The sequence below is a fragment of the Plasmodium vivax genome, chromosome 14 (genome assembly GCF_000002415.2).
Source record: "Plasmodium vivax chromosome 14, whole genome shotgun sequence".
NCBI lineage: Eukaryota > Apicomplexa > Aconoidasida > Haemosporida > Plasmodiidae > Plasmodium > Plasmodium vivax.
The window spans coordinates 1,702,702-1,718,437 of NC_009919.1; the positions used below are offsets into that span (position 1 = coordinate 1,702,702).

Here is a 15,736-nt window from a genome sequence, read left to right on the forward strand (position 1 = left end):
ATGCATATGTCACTTTTGCCATCGGGTTGGCTTTTGTGTGCGGCCAAAAAAAAAATGCATTTAAAAAATGGGCCTTATACGGGACAAATGTGATGTTGAAAGTTAAGCAGTGAAGTATGCAAACAATTTTTTTTTTTTTTTCTCTTTAACTTTGTAGCAATTTTACTTAACGAATTGGTTCGCACGTTTCTCCTTTTGGCTTTTTTTTTTTTTTTTTTTCTGAAGTGACGCGAAATGGAGAAAAGAAACGCGCCACGCTTTTGTAAAGAAGGTGAAAAATGGCGGCTAATTGTAGAGGGTTAAAAAGACATTAAAAAGGACAGAAAAAAAAATAAATAAATAAAAAAAGGGAAAACGTAACACGCCGCTTCTTAAAAAAGGGGCGAATACCACCTTTTTGCTTTTTTGCGTGGGGGGAGTTCTTCAAAAGATCGCCCACGAAAAAAGTTTCCGCCTCGTTCGAAGTATGACAAAGTGGTAAATGAACAAATGGGGCTGATATTGAATGGGGAAAAAAAACAACAAAAAAAAAGTAAAATAAAAATAAAAAAATAAAATAAAATAAAAAAATAAAAATAATAAAATAAAATAAAATAAAAGAGACGTTATAACTACAACATAACAGGAACAAACCCAGCTAGCGTCACATGCTGACAGAAAAAAGCTACACACTTAAGCGGTACGTGTGCGTAGGGCATGTATCTGCACACCCTCGCCGCTGTACCCACGCTGCTCCACCCCGGCGGCGCGACTACTCCCCCTTGACGTTAATCAGGGGGAGAAGCCGTCGAACGACATGTACAAGCGAATCTTGGTTTCGCAAAACCTGGCCCAAATTTTTATACGCCTGAGGAGCCTCGTCGCGAATTCTGGCGTTCGTGTCACATCGCACGCCCCTCATGATGTTTACAAAATCGGTTTGATTAATAATTTTCTTTGCATGCGTTCTGCTTAGCACCCTGCCACAACCATGGGAGCAGGAACTGTAGGATAGCTTGTTGCCCTTTCCCCGGACGATATAAGAACCGACCTTCATATTTCCCGGGATGACGCCTAATTGATTTTTTTTCGATGAGGTTGCTCCTTTCCTTGTTACGTACATGTATTCCCTTTTGACTTCCCCACTGTGGACATAGGTGACCAATTCTTGATTGCAAAAATTGTGGTGTATGTTTATGACGCTTTGCCAATCCAATGTGCAGTTAACTTCTTCGTAGATAATTCTTTCGATAATCTTCATCATGTAAATTCGATTACATTTTGCATACTCTAAACATAGCTGCATATCCTTTAGGTAATTTTGTCCCTGTTCTTTTTTCAAATCTAGATAGGCTAGGTCGTTTCTTTTTACTTTGCTTTCTTGGCTAGCCAACTCATCATAAAATTCGGCTGTCCTCTTCCCGATGTTCCTGCTCCCCGAGTGTATTAAAATGTAAATGTCAGATTCGGGGGAATGGTTTTGTTCGGATGTGTAGCTGTGGGGGGCGTCATTTTGGTGGGTCTCTCCCGATTGGTTTCCACTCAGCGCTTCCTCTCCACCATCCGACGCGTCGTAGGCAATTTCGATAAAGTGGTTCCCTCCGCCTAGCGTCCCCATCTGCTTCAAATGCCTAGGGGTCATTATATGAGCCATGTTGCGGCTGGCATACTTGGCCACCAACCCGTCCAGCACCTTTTTTGCATCAAACACTTCCTTCTCATGCGAATCGAAACTCAAAGGGACGTTCCGCTTTATCTTCTTGTATATATTATTTATGATATGCTCACGGAGATTTTTCTTTTTTAACTTGTTAATTTTAACACACAAAACGCCACATCCTATGTCCACTCCAACCCCGTTGGGGATGATAAAATCTTTCGTTAAAAATACAGAGCCGATTATGATTCCTTTCCCTAAGTGTACATCTGGCAGGATGGTCACATGTCCTTTTATGATGTCCAGCATGGCTAGGTTTTTTATTTGCTTCAAACACTCGCTATCTACTTCGTTTGTATACGCTATGATATCATTGCACTTGTCAAAGCGGAGTAGGTACGGCGGCGGTCGGCTGTTGCTAAACCCGCTTTCGCTAATTCCGTAAAAGTTGCTCACCTCGCTGTTACCGTGGAGGAGGTGTCTCTCTCCCCGCTGCGCTAATTTGAATGCGCTTTTTTTTGGCCTCATCGGGGAGAGCGCCACGCTGCGTGCGTAGCAGAGCTCGCGCGTCATGCTGCTGGGTGGGGAGCAGCACGCGGGGGAGAGCGGCAGGAGGGGCAGCCACTTCATGTTATGGTAAGGTGAAACACCAAGGGGGAGGGGCGGTTTGAGCGAGTCAGTGGTAGGGGCGGCTTGAAAGGAAACCGCTTCCTGGCTACAAAAACTCGTGCCGCGCTGCAAACAGTGATTTTGTTTTCCCCGTGGGAAGGCCTCATATCGGGGTACTTACGGAGGGTTACAAAAAAAAAAAAAAACGCGCCAAAAAATTCGACTCATAAGCACTTACGCGAGGGTTACTAGCACCGAAGTGCAATGTGTTGTATGTGTATGTGCTCACCCTATTGGGCACACCCCGCCGATGTGCCCCTTCACCATTTCGCGAGTTGAGCGGCCCCACCAGAATTTAGCGCGAGCTAGGAAAAGAGGGTACCACGGATGGTCCTTTACAGTCCGCTTCCAAACCGTTTGGTAACCCATTTGAGGGGGTAAACATGGGGATGTCTTTTTTATGCCATTCCGCGCTGCCTTTTTTTTTTTAAATCGCCAAGTTGTTCGGAAAAAAAAAAAAAAAAAAAAAAAAGCGGGGAGAGGTGGGAGTGTCAATGAGGTGAACATTTACGAGGACACTTCCAACAAGGCAGGTAGCACTTCTGCACAGAGGTATACACATACGTGTGCTTACAAGTGTTGGTACGAAGTGCACACGGGTGGGTGTGCCCCCACAGGCGCTGGCCGCGATGGCACCACACTGTTGCCCCCATCTGGGGTGACCCTTCAGGTGGGGGAGAGCATGACGCGCTCGCCCACATCGGCGAAGTCGTCCACGAGGATCTTCCTGAGGAGCGTCGTCGAAATGGAAAACTCAAGCAGCTTGTTCTTCCTCTGGGAGACAGCGAAGATGGAGTCCTGGTGAATGATGATGCCCGCCACGTGCCGAAGGAGGGGGTGCTTAATCACCTTAATAAGCTCAAAGTTGTTAATATCATATTCTTTAATATCATGCGTTTTGGAGCTACCAACAAAAATGTGATTACTTTCTTTGTGAAATAAAATGGAAATTGGCGAAAAAACGGGAATAATTTTTACTAAGTTAAAATTCTGGTCATATATTTGAACGCCAGTTTGTTTATTCGAAACGTAGCATTTCCCCATGGAGTCGAAATCGAGGCCCCGGATTTCTTCATTTTTATTAAGCTTTATAACTAGCCCATTTGAAATATTTTTGTACAAATTTATTGGCTGACCCAGTACCCCCTTGTCAACATCGAACCGTAGGACAGTGCCAGTATTCTGGGAACTTACGTAAAAAAACTGATCATATTTTTTAATGCCATATGGGTGTATCATGAGGGGGTTATTCTGTGGGTCTTGTTCTATAAAGGTGGAGACATAGGCCCTCCTATTTGAAAACTCCTTCAGACTTTCACTAAAATGAAATATTTTTGAATTTTCTTTAAACGAGTCGGTCACATACAAGCCATTCTGATGAAGTAGCAACCCTCTTAAACTTATGGAGTTAAAAAATTTGCCTTTTTCTTCAAAAGGGAGTAGTACAGACCCTAGGTAATAGCCATCTCGCGAGAATTTACAGATATTATGAATGGAGTTTTTCTTCCTCCCTCCATGAAATGTTACATATAGGTATGGCCCCTCATTGATCAGCGTGTGCACATTGGTTAGCTCCGCTTTGGTTATGTTTTGCATGTGGTTGGATAGGAAGAGCTTCCCATTTGTGTACACCCCTTTGTAATTAACAGGCAAGCAGTTCAAATCTTGCAGCACCAAAAAAGTGTGCAAAAAATCGTAAAAGCTATTTATTTCCTTCGTTTGGAGGATTTCCAGGTATGTGTATAAGAGGGCATTTTTTCCTATTTGACTTGTTTCCTTTTTTTCAAAAAAAGAAAACAAAATATTTTTGTACGTTTTTTTTGAGTACTTGTAATTGTCCAAATCGGCTTCGTTATAATTTGTATTCACTTCTGCGTCTGCGATGTCGGCGAGGTGGAAGCCCCATTTTTCTAAACTGCTGTAGACCAGCTCCTTGCTGTTCGGGGGGAACCCAAAGGAGTTCAGCAGCTCGGTGGTCGTTTCGTCTATGGTCATGATGGGCAGCTCCCCCGCGCTGTGCCTACTGCTGTTGCTATTCCTACTGCTGTTGCTTTTCACGAACAGGGAAATCACCAGGATGCTTATGATCGATATGCCAATGCGCGTTATCAGGTGGAAGAGCCTGCCCTTGGGCAGTTCATACTGCGCGTGCTCGTTCGCGTGGGGGTGATGGTGCTGCTGCTTTCGCTTGAAGGGGGGCCCGCCGTTCAGCAGCCCGCTCTCCATCGCGTTCGTGGGGAAGCGGCGAATCAGGGAAGCAACGAAGCAGTGAAGCGGTGAGGTGGTGAAGCAACGAAGCAGCGAAGCAGTGGTGTAGTGGCTCTGCGGTGTGGTGGCTCCGCGGTTGCGATGGCCGTCGTGGCGTCAACGCCGTGCTGAGGGAACCCCTCAACTGTGTGCTCACTTGGCTGGGCAATTTTGCCTTCCCCTTTACGGCAGAGTCCTCACCAGAAGATGCCCCTACCCATTGGAGGGAACTTTTTGCCCGCGCTGGGAGGCAGTACATACGCATCATACGCATAGCAATACGTGACCACCTTTTGTAAGGAAATCTCCACAGGCAACAAAACGTGAGCAAAGTTCCTAGCCAACATGTGAAGAGGGTTTTTCTCCTGCACTTCTTATTCTAATCAGTTGAAGTGCGAGCATGTTATTTGAAATCGTTTGAATGTGCATGTCGGTGGATCTGCAGGAGAGTGCCCGTCGATTCGCACCACGCAACATGCCCCGTGTGCCACTCATCACACATTGCGCGCTACACATTATGTGCTGCGTGCTGCACAGCAGGTGCTACAGGCTTATCTCAGCAATCGTCACGATGTTCCCCGCAAATGTCACGCTGCTCCCGGCAATCGTCACGATGTTCCCCGCAAATGTCACGCTGCTCCCAGCAATTGTCACGCTTCCCTTCCTTCGTCGATCAAACCGGTTAGGGGTCACAATATGGAAAAAATCGAGCTGCGCCTTTTTTTTTTTTTTTTTTTTTTGCCCAAACGTATAGGCATTTAAGAGGCGACATTTCCTTTTCGCCTTTCCCCTTAACCGTTTTGTTTCCCCTTTTTTTGTGGGCGCAGGAAAAAGCAGTTTCACAATCCGAAAGAAAAAAATAACATTTAAATCATCGCAAAATTGTTGATAAGGGAAACAATGGAAGGATGCGTCGTAAGAATGTCTGCACAGAGTGTGTGTACAGGTGAAGAGCGACAACAGCGCCGCTTTCTTTTTTTTTGCGAAAAATTTACTCCCTCGTTATTGCCAATTGGGGGGGATGAGAATGATATTTGTGCCGCACTAATATATGGGAAAAAAAATCACATTTAAAGCGCGTATCATCATACGCATCCGTTCCGTTTGGATGCCCTTTTTGATGGCTTCAGGAGGATTTTCCCCGTGGGGAAACAGAAATTATAAGGGGACCCCCTCCAGTTATTCATGTGTACCTTTAAAGATCCACCCGCGCATGCGAAAGGAGGAAGAAAACAGGAACTGCGTAAAACATTGGTGTAGTGCCCACCATCACGTTAAGAAGACTTCTACGAAATGATGTCACGTCTTTGGGTGGCTCCTCCAGAGGGTGGACATGCACATTGGAAATGGGCAAAGCGGCTACAAACATGCCAATACCGCTTAGGCCAAAGTAGAGAACCCCCTTTTTTAACCTCCCATTTTGCATTTCCTCATTTTGTCAGATTGAAAACTACTCGCTTTTGACGCTCATTTCGCTTCATGTAGCCCCTTTTAGATAGCTAAAAGGGGCACAAGTAAAAGCATCGCCGTTTTCTTTAATCATCACGTCGGAAAAAAGAGTTAAGCATATATGGCAAGGTAAATTCGTTTTTCCTTTTGTGCTGCGGGTGGCCACATGGCAAAGATGGTTGGTAAGCAAATGAACGGGAAACTTTTAAAAGTAAAAGGGTTCCTATCCGTTGCGCTCGTTGCTGTTCCGCGTAAGGGGCGCCATAACAAAGTTAAGTTTTAAAAACTGTGCCAGCTTCACTGCGCGCTCGTCACTGAAGAGGGGAGAGAACGATTGCGTTCGTATATGTTCCATATTCGCGATGTTCGCGATATTTATGTATTTTTTTTTTTTTTTTTTTTTGTCACTCGCAAATTCGCCGTCACACCATGGTCCTGCACGGTGGGGCCCCCCCACATGGTTTCCCCGCGGACAAACGAAATGCGAATGTTACAGCGGGGTGGAAAAACGTCTCGACATTTTTGTCAAAACAGTGCAGCCCTAGCCAGTTTCGCCTTCTCTGCGTGGTGAACACTTGCAAGTTGATAAGTTAAACCCACTGGGGCCGAATCAAATCGGAGAGAAAAGCAACCTATCTTTTGCTTCCCAAATTGAAACGATACGTAAAAAGGGGCTACAACTCGTTTGGGCATACTCAGCGGAGTAGAAGCCATTACGCAGAATGTACCTTCTCAGTGCATTTCACCGAACAAAACGCCCACCTGAGCGATGCGTGGACTCCTCATTTGTACGCAGCTCACGTGGGGTGGAAGAAGGGTCTGCCATGACAATGTACTCTCTACCCGTTCGCTTTACCGACGGGGGGCCAACTTTCGCAACTGCATTTTTGCACAACATTGATTTGGTAAAAGGGTTACTCTTGACCACGTTCGCGTAAAAAATTATGTGCAGGTACGTACGCGTAAAAAATTATGTGCAGGTACGTACGCGTAAAAAATTATGTGCAGGTACGTACGCGTAAAAAATTAAGTGTAAATGCGTGCGCGTAAAAAATTATGTGCAAGTGCGTACGCGTAAAAAATTAAGTGTAAATGCGTGCGCGTAAAAAATTATGTGCAAGTGCGTACGCGTAAAAAATTAAGTGTAAATGCGTGCGCGTAAAAAATTATGTGCAAGTGCGTACGCGTAAAAAATTAAGTGTAAATGCGTGCGCGTAAAAAATTATGTGTAAATGCGTACGCGTAAAAAATTAAGTGTAAATGCGTACGCGTAACATCTGCAGATTACACAGGTGGGCAGTCACATGCTCACTATATCATTGGCACGTACGAGATATGCATCCCATACGCATGCAGTGGTAGAGCTTTTTTTTTTTTTTTTTTTTTATCATAAATGGAAAGCTACGTAAATGCGTTTTTATGAACATACATAAAAAGGGTGCTTTTATTTGAAAAGAGAATTGTAAAGGAGTGAAGAAAGAATGGGAAAAAAAAGAAGAAGGAGGGGGGCCACGCGTTCGTATACAATTAGGGGCTAACATAAATGGGCAGATATAAAAAAAAAAAAAAAATGATGCAAGTTAATCTGGTACCTTTTGCTAACTTCGCGGGGGTGTGGCTGACCTGCGCGCTGGTGAGACATCTCCATTCATCCAGGAGCACTGTCACAATGGCTACCTGCGATGCGGTCCCGTGCTGCCGCCAGTGCGAATTAACAGGTAGGCAAACACATACACACACACACACACACACACACATGGGTGACGTATATATGTATGCCGTGCGCGGACCCGCGGCGAGCTCACAACTCGTCGTTCTTCGGAGCGGCCTCGGGCGCGGCGTCCTGCTTCTGTATCTCGTCGTCGATGTTGATTTCCTCGTGGAACTTCTGACCATCGGGGGAGTCCTCCTGCTCCATTTTCTTGGTCTCGAAGATGGCCGGGTCTAAGTCGTCAATTTTGAGGTTATTATCCACGCCCAGCTTCTGGTTAATATGGTCGTAGACAATTTGAGCCAAATCTGCCGTGTCCTCCAAGTCAAAGCCAGAGGCCAATTTGGCCGACTGGTAAATAATTTTAATGCTTTCAGTTAGTTGAGAATCTTTCGGATTGGAAACTGACCTTTTTAGCAAATCTATCATGATTGGGTGATCGGGATTAATTTCTAAAATTTTCTGTCCGCTCATGGCTTTGATTTGGTCTGCATTATTAACATTTATTTTCATTAGCTTTTCCATTTGTCCGGATAGCCCCCATTCGGTGGAAACAACCGCGCAGGGAGCGTCCACAAGTCTCCTAGATATTTCCACCTTAAAAATTTGATTTCGCAAGGTATCCGAAATGACATCAATCAATGCCTTGTACATTTTTTTTACTTTTTCTTCTTTTTTCTTCTCATCGTCTGTTAATTCGAAGGTAATTTCTCCCTTCTGAATGGACTTGAATTTTTTCCCATCATATTCTTGTACCCTTTGCACGCAGGACTCATCCACCGACTCGGTTAAAAACACAACGTCGATGTTTTTCTTTTTAAAAATTTGCAACTGGGGAATTTTGGACAGATATTCATACGAGTCTCCCGAAGCGTAGTAAATAAACTTCTGGTCCGGTTTCATATTTTCCACATAAGTGTCTAGCGAAATGCTTTTCGGGTGTAACATCGTTTTGAATAAAAGTAACTTAACAATTTTGGACCTATTAATATCATCCTCATAGCATCCCGTTTTTAAATACTTCCTATACTCTTTGTATATTAATTTGTAGGTACTTGGTTCATTAATTTTTTTTTGAATTTCTTTTTTCTTCTCCTCATCCGTTTCTTTGGCTAGCTGTGCTCTCAAATCTTCTTTGTTTTTTTTTCCACTCGTGTAGAGGGTTCGGAAGGTATCCAGAATTTTCCTCACAATTCTTTTGGAGACAGCTTTTAGGATTTTATTTTGCTGCAGTTGCTCTCTGGACACGTTAAGGGGTAGGTCGTCACTGTCTACGACTCCCTTTATGAAGCTCATATATCTGGGGAGGAACTCCACAAATTCGTCCGCCACGAGAACTCTCCTGACGTAAAGCTTGATGGAGTTTTGCTTGGTAAATAGGTGATCGTTTATGGAGGGAGCCCTCGAAGGGATGTATATTAAGCACTTAAATTCGATTTCCCCCTCTGCAAAGAAGTGTATGTGGTACAGCGGTTCGTCGTTGAAGCCGGAGAGCACACTGAAAAATTTCTTATAATCTTCGTCGGTTAACTCTTTGGGTGGCCTTAACCAAATGGGCTTCTGCTCATTCATTAGCTTCCACTTTTTTACCTTCTTCTCCACAGTTCGTGTCTTCTTATTTGGGTCATCCGATTCTTCCACTTTCACACTATCATAGTTGGGATCGTTTTCCATCTCCTTGGCTATATCGGCCAGTACCTCTTCCGTATACACATTTTCGTGCAGCAAATAAATGGGGTACTGAATGAACTGACTGTACTTGGAAATTAAGTCCACCAACTTTTTGTCATTCATCAGGTTGGTGGCGTCGTCCTTCAAGTGCAAGGATATTCTCGTTCCTCTCTTTAGGGTTGATCCCCTAGGGTCCTTATAAATGGAAAACTTAGCATCGGCAGTGGATTCCCAGATGTACTGCTCATCATTATTATTCTTCGTGTAGACGATCACCTTGTCTGCCACTAAAAATGCAGAGTAAAAACCCACCCCGAATTGACCTATCAAACTCATATCACCTCCACTTTTAGAAATAGCTTCCAAAAAATTTGAAGTCCCCGATTTGGCAATCGTTCCCAAGTTGTTAATTAGGTCTTCCTTTGTCATACCTATCCCTGTATCCGTGATGGATAAGATGTTTTTTTCCTTATTGGCTGATATTCTTATTTCCAATTTTTTTTCCTCTCCTAATACCTTTTCGTCTGAGAGAGACATGAATCGAATTTTTTCCAACGCGTCAGCTGCATTGGAAATTAATTCCCTGAGGAATACCTCCTTCTGTGTGTAGAGAGAATTTACTATTATATCCATCAGTCTGGTTACCTCCGTTTGGTACTGGTGCTGTTCTATGCCTGACGTTGGTTTTTCATTGTCCGCAATTTCTGGGATGTTATCTGTGTCCTTCTTTGTTTCTTCTTTCTTCTCCTTCTCCTCTCCCTTCCCTTCATCACTTGCGCACAGCACGTTGAAGGTTTGGGGCACCCAGCTGGGGAGCAGCGCGCCGATGAGCAGTGCGCAGGGGATCACCCTGTTCAGCTTCATTTTGGCCGCTTCGTCGCTCCCGATGGGCTGCTAATCTGAGCAGCGGGTCGGTCAGGAGTAACTACCGCTGGGTGGCTGCCCTCAGACCAATCAGGAGTAACTACCGGTGGGTGGTTTCTCGCCGCCAATTAATTATCGCTCAACGAGGGACCGCCCACAAACAATTCTGGCACACATACACACATGTATATGTACGCGTATATGTGCATATACAAATACAATACACCCGTTCTGATAAAATTATATTTTACACAAAGTGTGCCCACGCGCGGTGGTTCATACGCACTTGCAGCCCTGCTCTCTGCCTCTAACGCGAGGACGAGGCACTGTCTGAGTCGTCGTGGTGGAAGCACAAAGTGGGGCCAGCCTTTTTACGTGCGCGGCTCTTGAGTGGGCCTATAGGCTTGTGCGCTCCAAACTCTTGCGCCTACGCATGCGTGTATATGTAAAAGTACATACGTGAACATTTATGCCTATGCATGCTACAAACTTGTAATGACGAAAACGTTCAAACGAGATCTGCTACACTGTTAGGCTGGTTAATTCGCTTTCCCGTGAAGTACGATCTTAAAAAAAAGGAAAAGAAACAGGGCGATCAGTTTACGACGCGGGGGTGAAAAAAAAAAAAAAAAAAACAAGAAAGGGTAACCAAACCAATGGCATGTAAAAATATGAAAAAAAAAAGGGGCATAAAAAAAAAAGAAACAAAAATGGAAAAAATATACGATAAAAAGAAAAAAAGAAATTAAGCTTACACGATGAAGAAGAAGTTCATGTACATGATAAGTAGGAAAAAAATAAAATAATAAATTTAGGTGAAAAAAAAAAAAAAATGGCACAAAATTGTATGCATGAAATTTCATTCTTACGAATGAAAAAAAAAAAAAAAAAAAAAAGTTTAATCATTGCTCTACTTAAGAATGGAATAAACTGTGTATTCAAAAGGGATAAAAAGGTACATAATTTCCCGTGGCCTATTCTTAACGCTATATGTGTATTATTTTATATTTTTCTAATTACAGCAGGTCCCACTTGCCATATTATGCGCTTCGGTGGCAGCACGTCATATGTATGCCAAGGGGCGGTTACAGGTAGGGGCTCTTTTGGCAGCCTTCTTCCCCCGCGCGGGGTTGACTGTGCGATGGTGCTTTCGTGAAGAAGAAGCGGCTGCACAGTTCGACTCGATTAGGGTAAGCTGCTCAGTCGCATCGTCAGCCGCTTCGTCAGCGGCATCGTCACCGGCACTCACCTTTGGTTTGCACCTATTTTCCACTCACAATCACAATCACATTCACATCCACAGCTACAGTTACAGGGTGGTATTTTTTCCCCTTTTTGTTTATTTACAAAAGGGGGGCACATTGAAATGCGCCAACTGGGCAGCCAATTCTTCCACCTTTGAGGAAAGCCCCTTTTTTAAAAACCGCAGCTAATTAGAAAATGTGGAAGAAGGGGTAAGCAGTGTGCACTTTTGGTCGGCATGCAAATGTAGTGCTGTGTGTCAGGGGAAGTCCCCATTTTGCACACATAAAATTATGAACCTTCTTTTTAGTGGTTCGATAAGGGACATGCCCCGAAGCGCAGCAACGTGAGCTCCACACGATTTACATTTTGTTTTTATTTCATTCTATCTGTGGAACCCGCCACACCTGGAGTGGTGAACAAAAAATGCACATGAAGCATCAAATCATGTGTAGCCAAACTGAGGGGGGAAAATGCCAATTCGCGCATGTGCATGTACTCCCCACGTGGTATATACCGTATACACACAGTGGACGTGACGCCGTCAACGTTTAGAGATAGCCATATGGCACCCCTGTCCCAAATGAATAAAAGCAAAAAAGAGGCTCCTTCGTGGGGTGAGCATAGTTATCATTTTTTTTTATTTGCTAAAAAGGAAAGAAGAAAAAATGAGCAAAGGAAGAAGCGATAAAAAGTGGAACGCATACCAACTTCGTAAAATACGCCTCGTTGAGGGAAGAGTGATTTTCCAACCGTAGCATAAACGCAGCTACGTGAGGGTAATTTTTCGGAGCGCACGCATTTGGGGGAGACTTTTTTTTACCATTCCCATTTGCGCTGTGAGAGGATATATATGTCTGTTTCTAAAGTGGCGCTTCCCTGCTTGTTTTCCCCGCTTATACAGTATATCATTTTTGAGCATCAGAATTTCCCCCGAATGGAGGAAGCGAGCCAAAAGGCACACTCAATTGCGTGAAAAGAGCATACAAAAGTTAGCCTTCACTTTTTTATGTGGAGAGGAATACAGCTCCCTTTTCGCAAACACCACTGTTGGCTTCTCCTCAACCACTGTGCATGCCCCGTCAAAAAAGGCATCACTGGGTGGAAAAAAAAAAAAAAAAAAAAAAATAGACAACGGGGAACTTAATCGAACAAGTAAACCCTTCACCGCAAAATTTAGCCACCGCGAAACGTGCGAATGATGTGTAAAATTGCACACATGTGTCCACATTTTTTACGCGCAACGGTTGGTACGTAACCGAATTCGCCTTAACGATGAGACGGTTTTGCTCCGTTAATGAAAATTTTTCTTCTTTCCGTTTTGGATTGCTCCTTTTTTTGTAAGGAAAACGCACCACTTGCGCAAAAGGGGCAGTCCTACAAAAGGTACATAGGCGTATGGCCAAACATCTATGTAGTTTTATACACAGTTTATTTTTTTCGAATGGATAGGGAACAAATTGGCTTGTCGTTATCCACGCTGATAAATTTTTATTCGCCATTTAATTTTTTCTGTTTCACGGATTGTTAAATTTGTCTGTGACGAACGCATGCATATGGAGGGGTCTCTCTGCATCGGGGTAGACTCCCTCCCCCCAAAAAAAACACGCGTAAACATTTTTGTTAAAAATATGCCTTTTTAAAGCCATCTCAAAAATAACGTGTGAATGTCCATTCAAAAGTTATCAAAAGGAAGGGGGGAAATTTTTTTGCCATAACTTTTTATTCATTTTTTGTTCCCTCGGTGGAGAAATAACCTGCCGCTCTACCTGTTGGGGCGAATAGGCGGGTCACATAAAAGAAAATAACAACCATTTGGTCACCTCCTTTGCTTTTTTTTTTTTTTAGTTGATGTGAATGGGAGGATAAACTTCTCCGTAAAGCTCTCCCCCATTTGGTGAAACATTGTTGTACTTTTTTTTTTTTTTTTTTTTTTTCTTAAATTTATTTTTTCACTTCTGTTCCTTTTACGTGTAATTCGTGAATTTCACCCTCTTCAAAGGAACAAAATTCAGTTGCGCCGCGTGCATTTGCGGGTACCTTTAGGCGCACGTAACGCGAGTTAACGATCCTACACATGCGTGTTTATATATATAAATATGCGTAGGGGCTTCCCCCTTTCGCGGGCTACTCCCCAAGGATTGGCCACACTTATGGAACGGAGACGCACAAAATTGCCAATTGTATTATTCCCATTTGACTGCCTCGTCAATTTACACCCTCGCGAAAGCGTCCGAGAAATCGGTCCGCCAGTTGCACTTCCCCGATTCCCCGATTGTGAGTTTTTAAATGCAAAGCGGTGAGCGGCAGGAAAGTGTAACTGCTACATGTAAAATATGTAATGAGAGGCAGAAAAAAAAAAAAAAAAAATAAATAAGTATAAGCGAAATGAAGCCATTGACTAACGCGACACTAACCGAAATGGCGAAGCGAAAACCTGAGCATTCGGCCATAGACATGAGAAACACATTTAGCCCCTTTTAGGAAATTTCTAACAGTGCTTATTTTTGCCCTTGCATTTACCCGCGCACGCGCCTTTATCACTTTTTGTACGCAAAATTTGAGAAAAAAAAAAAAAAAAAAAAACGCTTCACCCTTTTACCAGCGTGTGTGCGATTGGTTGATTACGTACGCTTACGGCGCGTTTTTTTTGCGCTATGCAGTTAGCACTTCGCATTTAACACTTAGCGTTTAACACTTCGCGTTTAACTCTTCGCGCTTAGCTCTTTGCTTCTCGCTCTTCACATTTTGCATCTCTCCGGCGCGTTCGTACTGCGCTTCGTTTTTTTTCTCAGTCTAAGTCGCAGTTATCCGCGCATACATCAGCTCGTGTGCCCCTGCGCGTGTTCACCAACCGTACGCATGCTTAAACATCCACGCGCATGTGAAGAAAGGCGCACAGGCGCATAGCACATGTCAGCGTAAGTACAAACGTAACACTGCACCAAGGGGATACCTCCCTGAAAAGGCATAGTACCCCTTGAATAGAAAAAGAAAGAATTTTGACAAAGTGCACGCCATTTAAATCGTGTTAGGATTTTCTTCTAAACGAATAACTCTTCAGAGTTGGTACCCTATCATTTTGGTGGGACATACCAGCTTACTTCTCCCTTTTTTTTTTTTTTTTTTTTTTTTCGCGTCCTCCATCATATGTATTTGAGGAGCATTATTAGATAACTGCAATTTGTTTTACAATGCTATTCTAAGTTTGCAAACACACATATGTAAACGAGCATGTTCGCATGGCCCTCTCAACGTATGTGCTTATGGGCTAGTACGACTATGCATGATGTGTAGCCATGTTGAAAATATGAACATCGCAGCAGGTTTCATGCGCCCATCACTGTGATGTGCCTTCCTCCCCACATATACATTACCTGCTACATTAACATACCGTGTTATTAATACTTTTGTTTGTTTTTCCACAGTGATGCGGCATTTATCCTGTTTTATTTATTCATTTATTTATTATTTATTTTTTTTCTCTTGAGTTTATTTTATTGCCATTTTCGTGTCATCCCAACTTTGCTTCCCCTATGTATGCCTATTATCCCAATTTCCCCCATAAGTGTGCAGCAATTTTTTGTTTCGTGAAAAAAAAATATATGAGTTTATTTTTAAGCATTTTGCTACGTTTTCTTTGCCGGGAAGACTCAATGTGATTAATGTTTAGTGTTTTATGAAGGGGAATACGAAGGGAGATGTTGAAAAGGGGGAAAACGGCAAAAAAAAAAAAAAAAAAAAAAAATGTTAGCTGAAGGGAGCACATTTTTTTCCCCTTCGCTACGCCTTGTCACCCTTTGTTTTGCTCCTTCCCCCCTCCATTTGGTACATTCACAAAAAGTATCGTTATAGAATCAGTGTAGACACAGTTCGTTTTTCCCCCATGGGACGAGCGCATTGTGTAAGCAACCCCGTGCATGTACATAAGGATTGGTGAGCCTTTTCACGCATATAATATATGAGCATACTCACCACCATATATGTGTATGCTTTCCCTTTTTTTGGATAATGAAAAGGAGTGCAAAAAAAGAAGGGGCCATCTACTTGGTAACATTGCACATGTATATGTGTTAAATAAGTTTTACAACTTGTGTCATTTCTTTAATGCGCGTTCGTGTGTGTGGACGAGTAGGTTTACATGGGGATGTGCACACACAAGGGCATTTCCCTACCCATTTTTACGTTAGCCACTTCGTTTGGGTTCATTGGGCAGAGTTATTAATGTGCGTTTAGTCCCCCCGCCT

At 43.3% G+C, this 15,736-nt stretch overlaps 3 protein-coding genes across 3 annotated transcripts, besides 10 other annotated features; all 3 read right to left on the bottom strand.

The window, feature by feature from the left end:
• Positions 1-218: 218 nt before the first annotated feature.
• Positions 219-2,164, bottom strand: PVX_123735 (hypothetical protein, conserved; the record flags this gene model as incomplete). The annotated part of the gene is made up of 1 exon (XM_001617259.1): positions 219-2,164. The coding sequence occupies one exon, from the start codon at positions 2,162-2,164 to the stop codon at positions 752-754; it is 1,413 nt and encodes a 470-aa protein (XP_001617309.1). The 3' UTR covers positions 219-751.
• Positions 320-345: a microsatellite.
• Positions 743-765: a microsatellite.
• Positions 1,636-1,820: a microsatellite.
• A 573-nt stretch (positions 2,165-2,737) lies between the features above and the next one.
• Positions 2,738-2,818: a microsatellite.
• A 153-nt stretch (positions 2,819-2,971) lies between these two features.
• PVX_123740 (hypothetical protein, conserved) lies at positions 2,972-4,531 on the bottom strand (the record flags this gene model as incomplete). The annotated part of the gene is made up of 1 exon (XM_001617260.1): positions 2,972-4,531. One exon carries the CDS (start codon positions 4,529-4,531, stop codon positions 2,972-2,974), a length of 1,560 nt encoding a protein of 519 aa, XP_001617310.1.
• Positions 3,785-3,804: a microsatellite.
• A 2,290-nt stretch (positions 4,532-6,821) lies between the features above and the next one.
• Positions 6,822-6,881: a microsatellite.
• Positions 6,882-7,039: 158 nt separating this feature from the next.
• Positions 7,040-7,134: a microsatellite.
• Positions 7,135-7,373: 239 nt separating this feature from the next.
• Positions 7,374-7,395: a microsatellite.
• Positions 7,396-7,802: 407 nt separating this feature from the next.
• PVX_123745 (endoplasmin precursor, putative) lies at positions 7,803-11,065 on the bottom strand (the record flags this gene model as incomplete). Its single annotated transcript, XM_001617261.1, has 1 exon — positions 7,803-11,065. The coding sequence occupies exon 1, from the start codon at positions 10,245-10,247 to the stop codon at positions 7,803-7,805; it is 2,445 nt and encodes an 814-aa protein (XP_001617311.1). The 5' UTR covers positions 10,248-11,065.
• Positions 8,768-8,862: a microsatellite.
• Positions 8,993-9,022: a microsatellite.
• Positions 11,066-15,736: the final 4,671 nt, after the last annotated feature.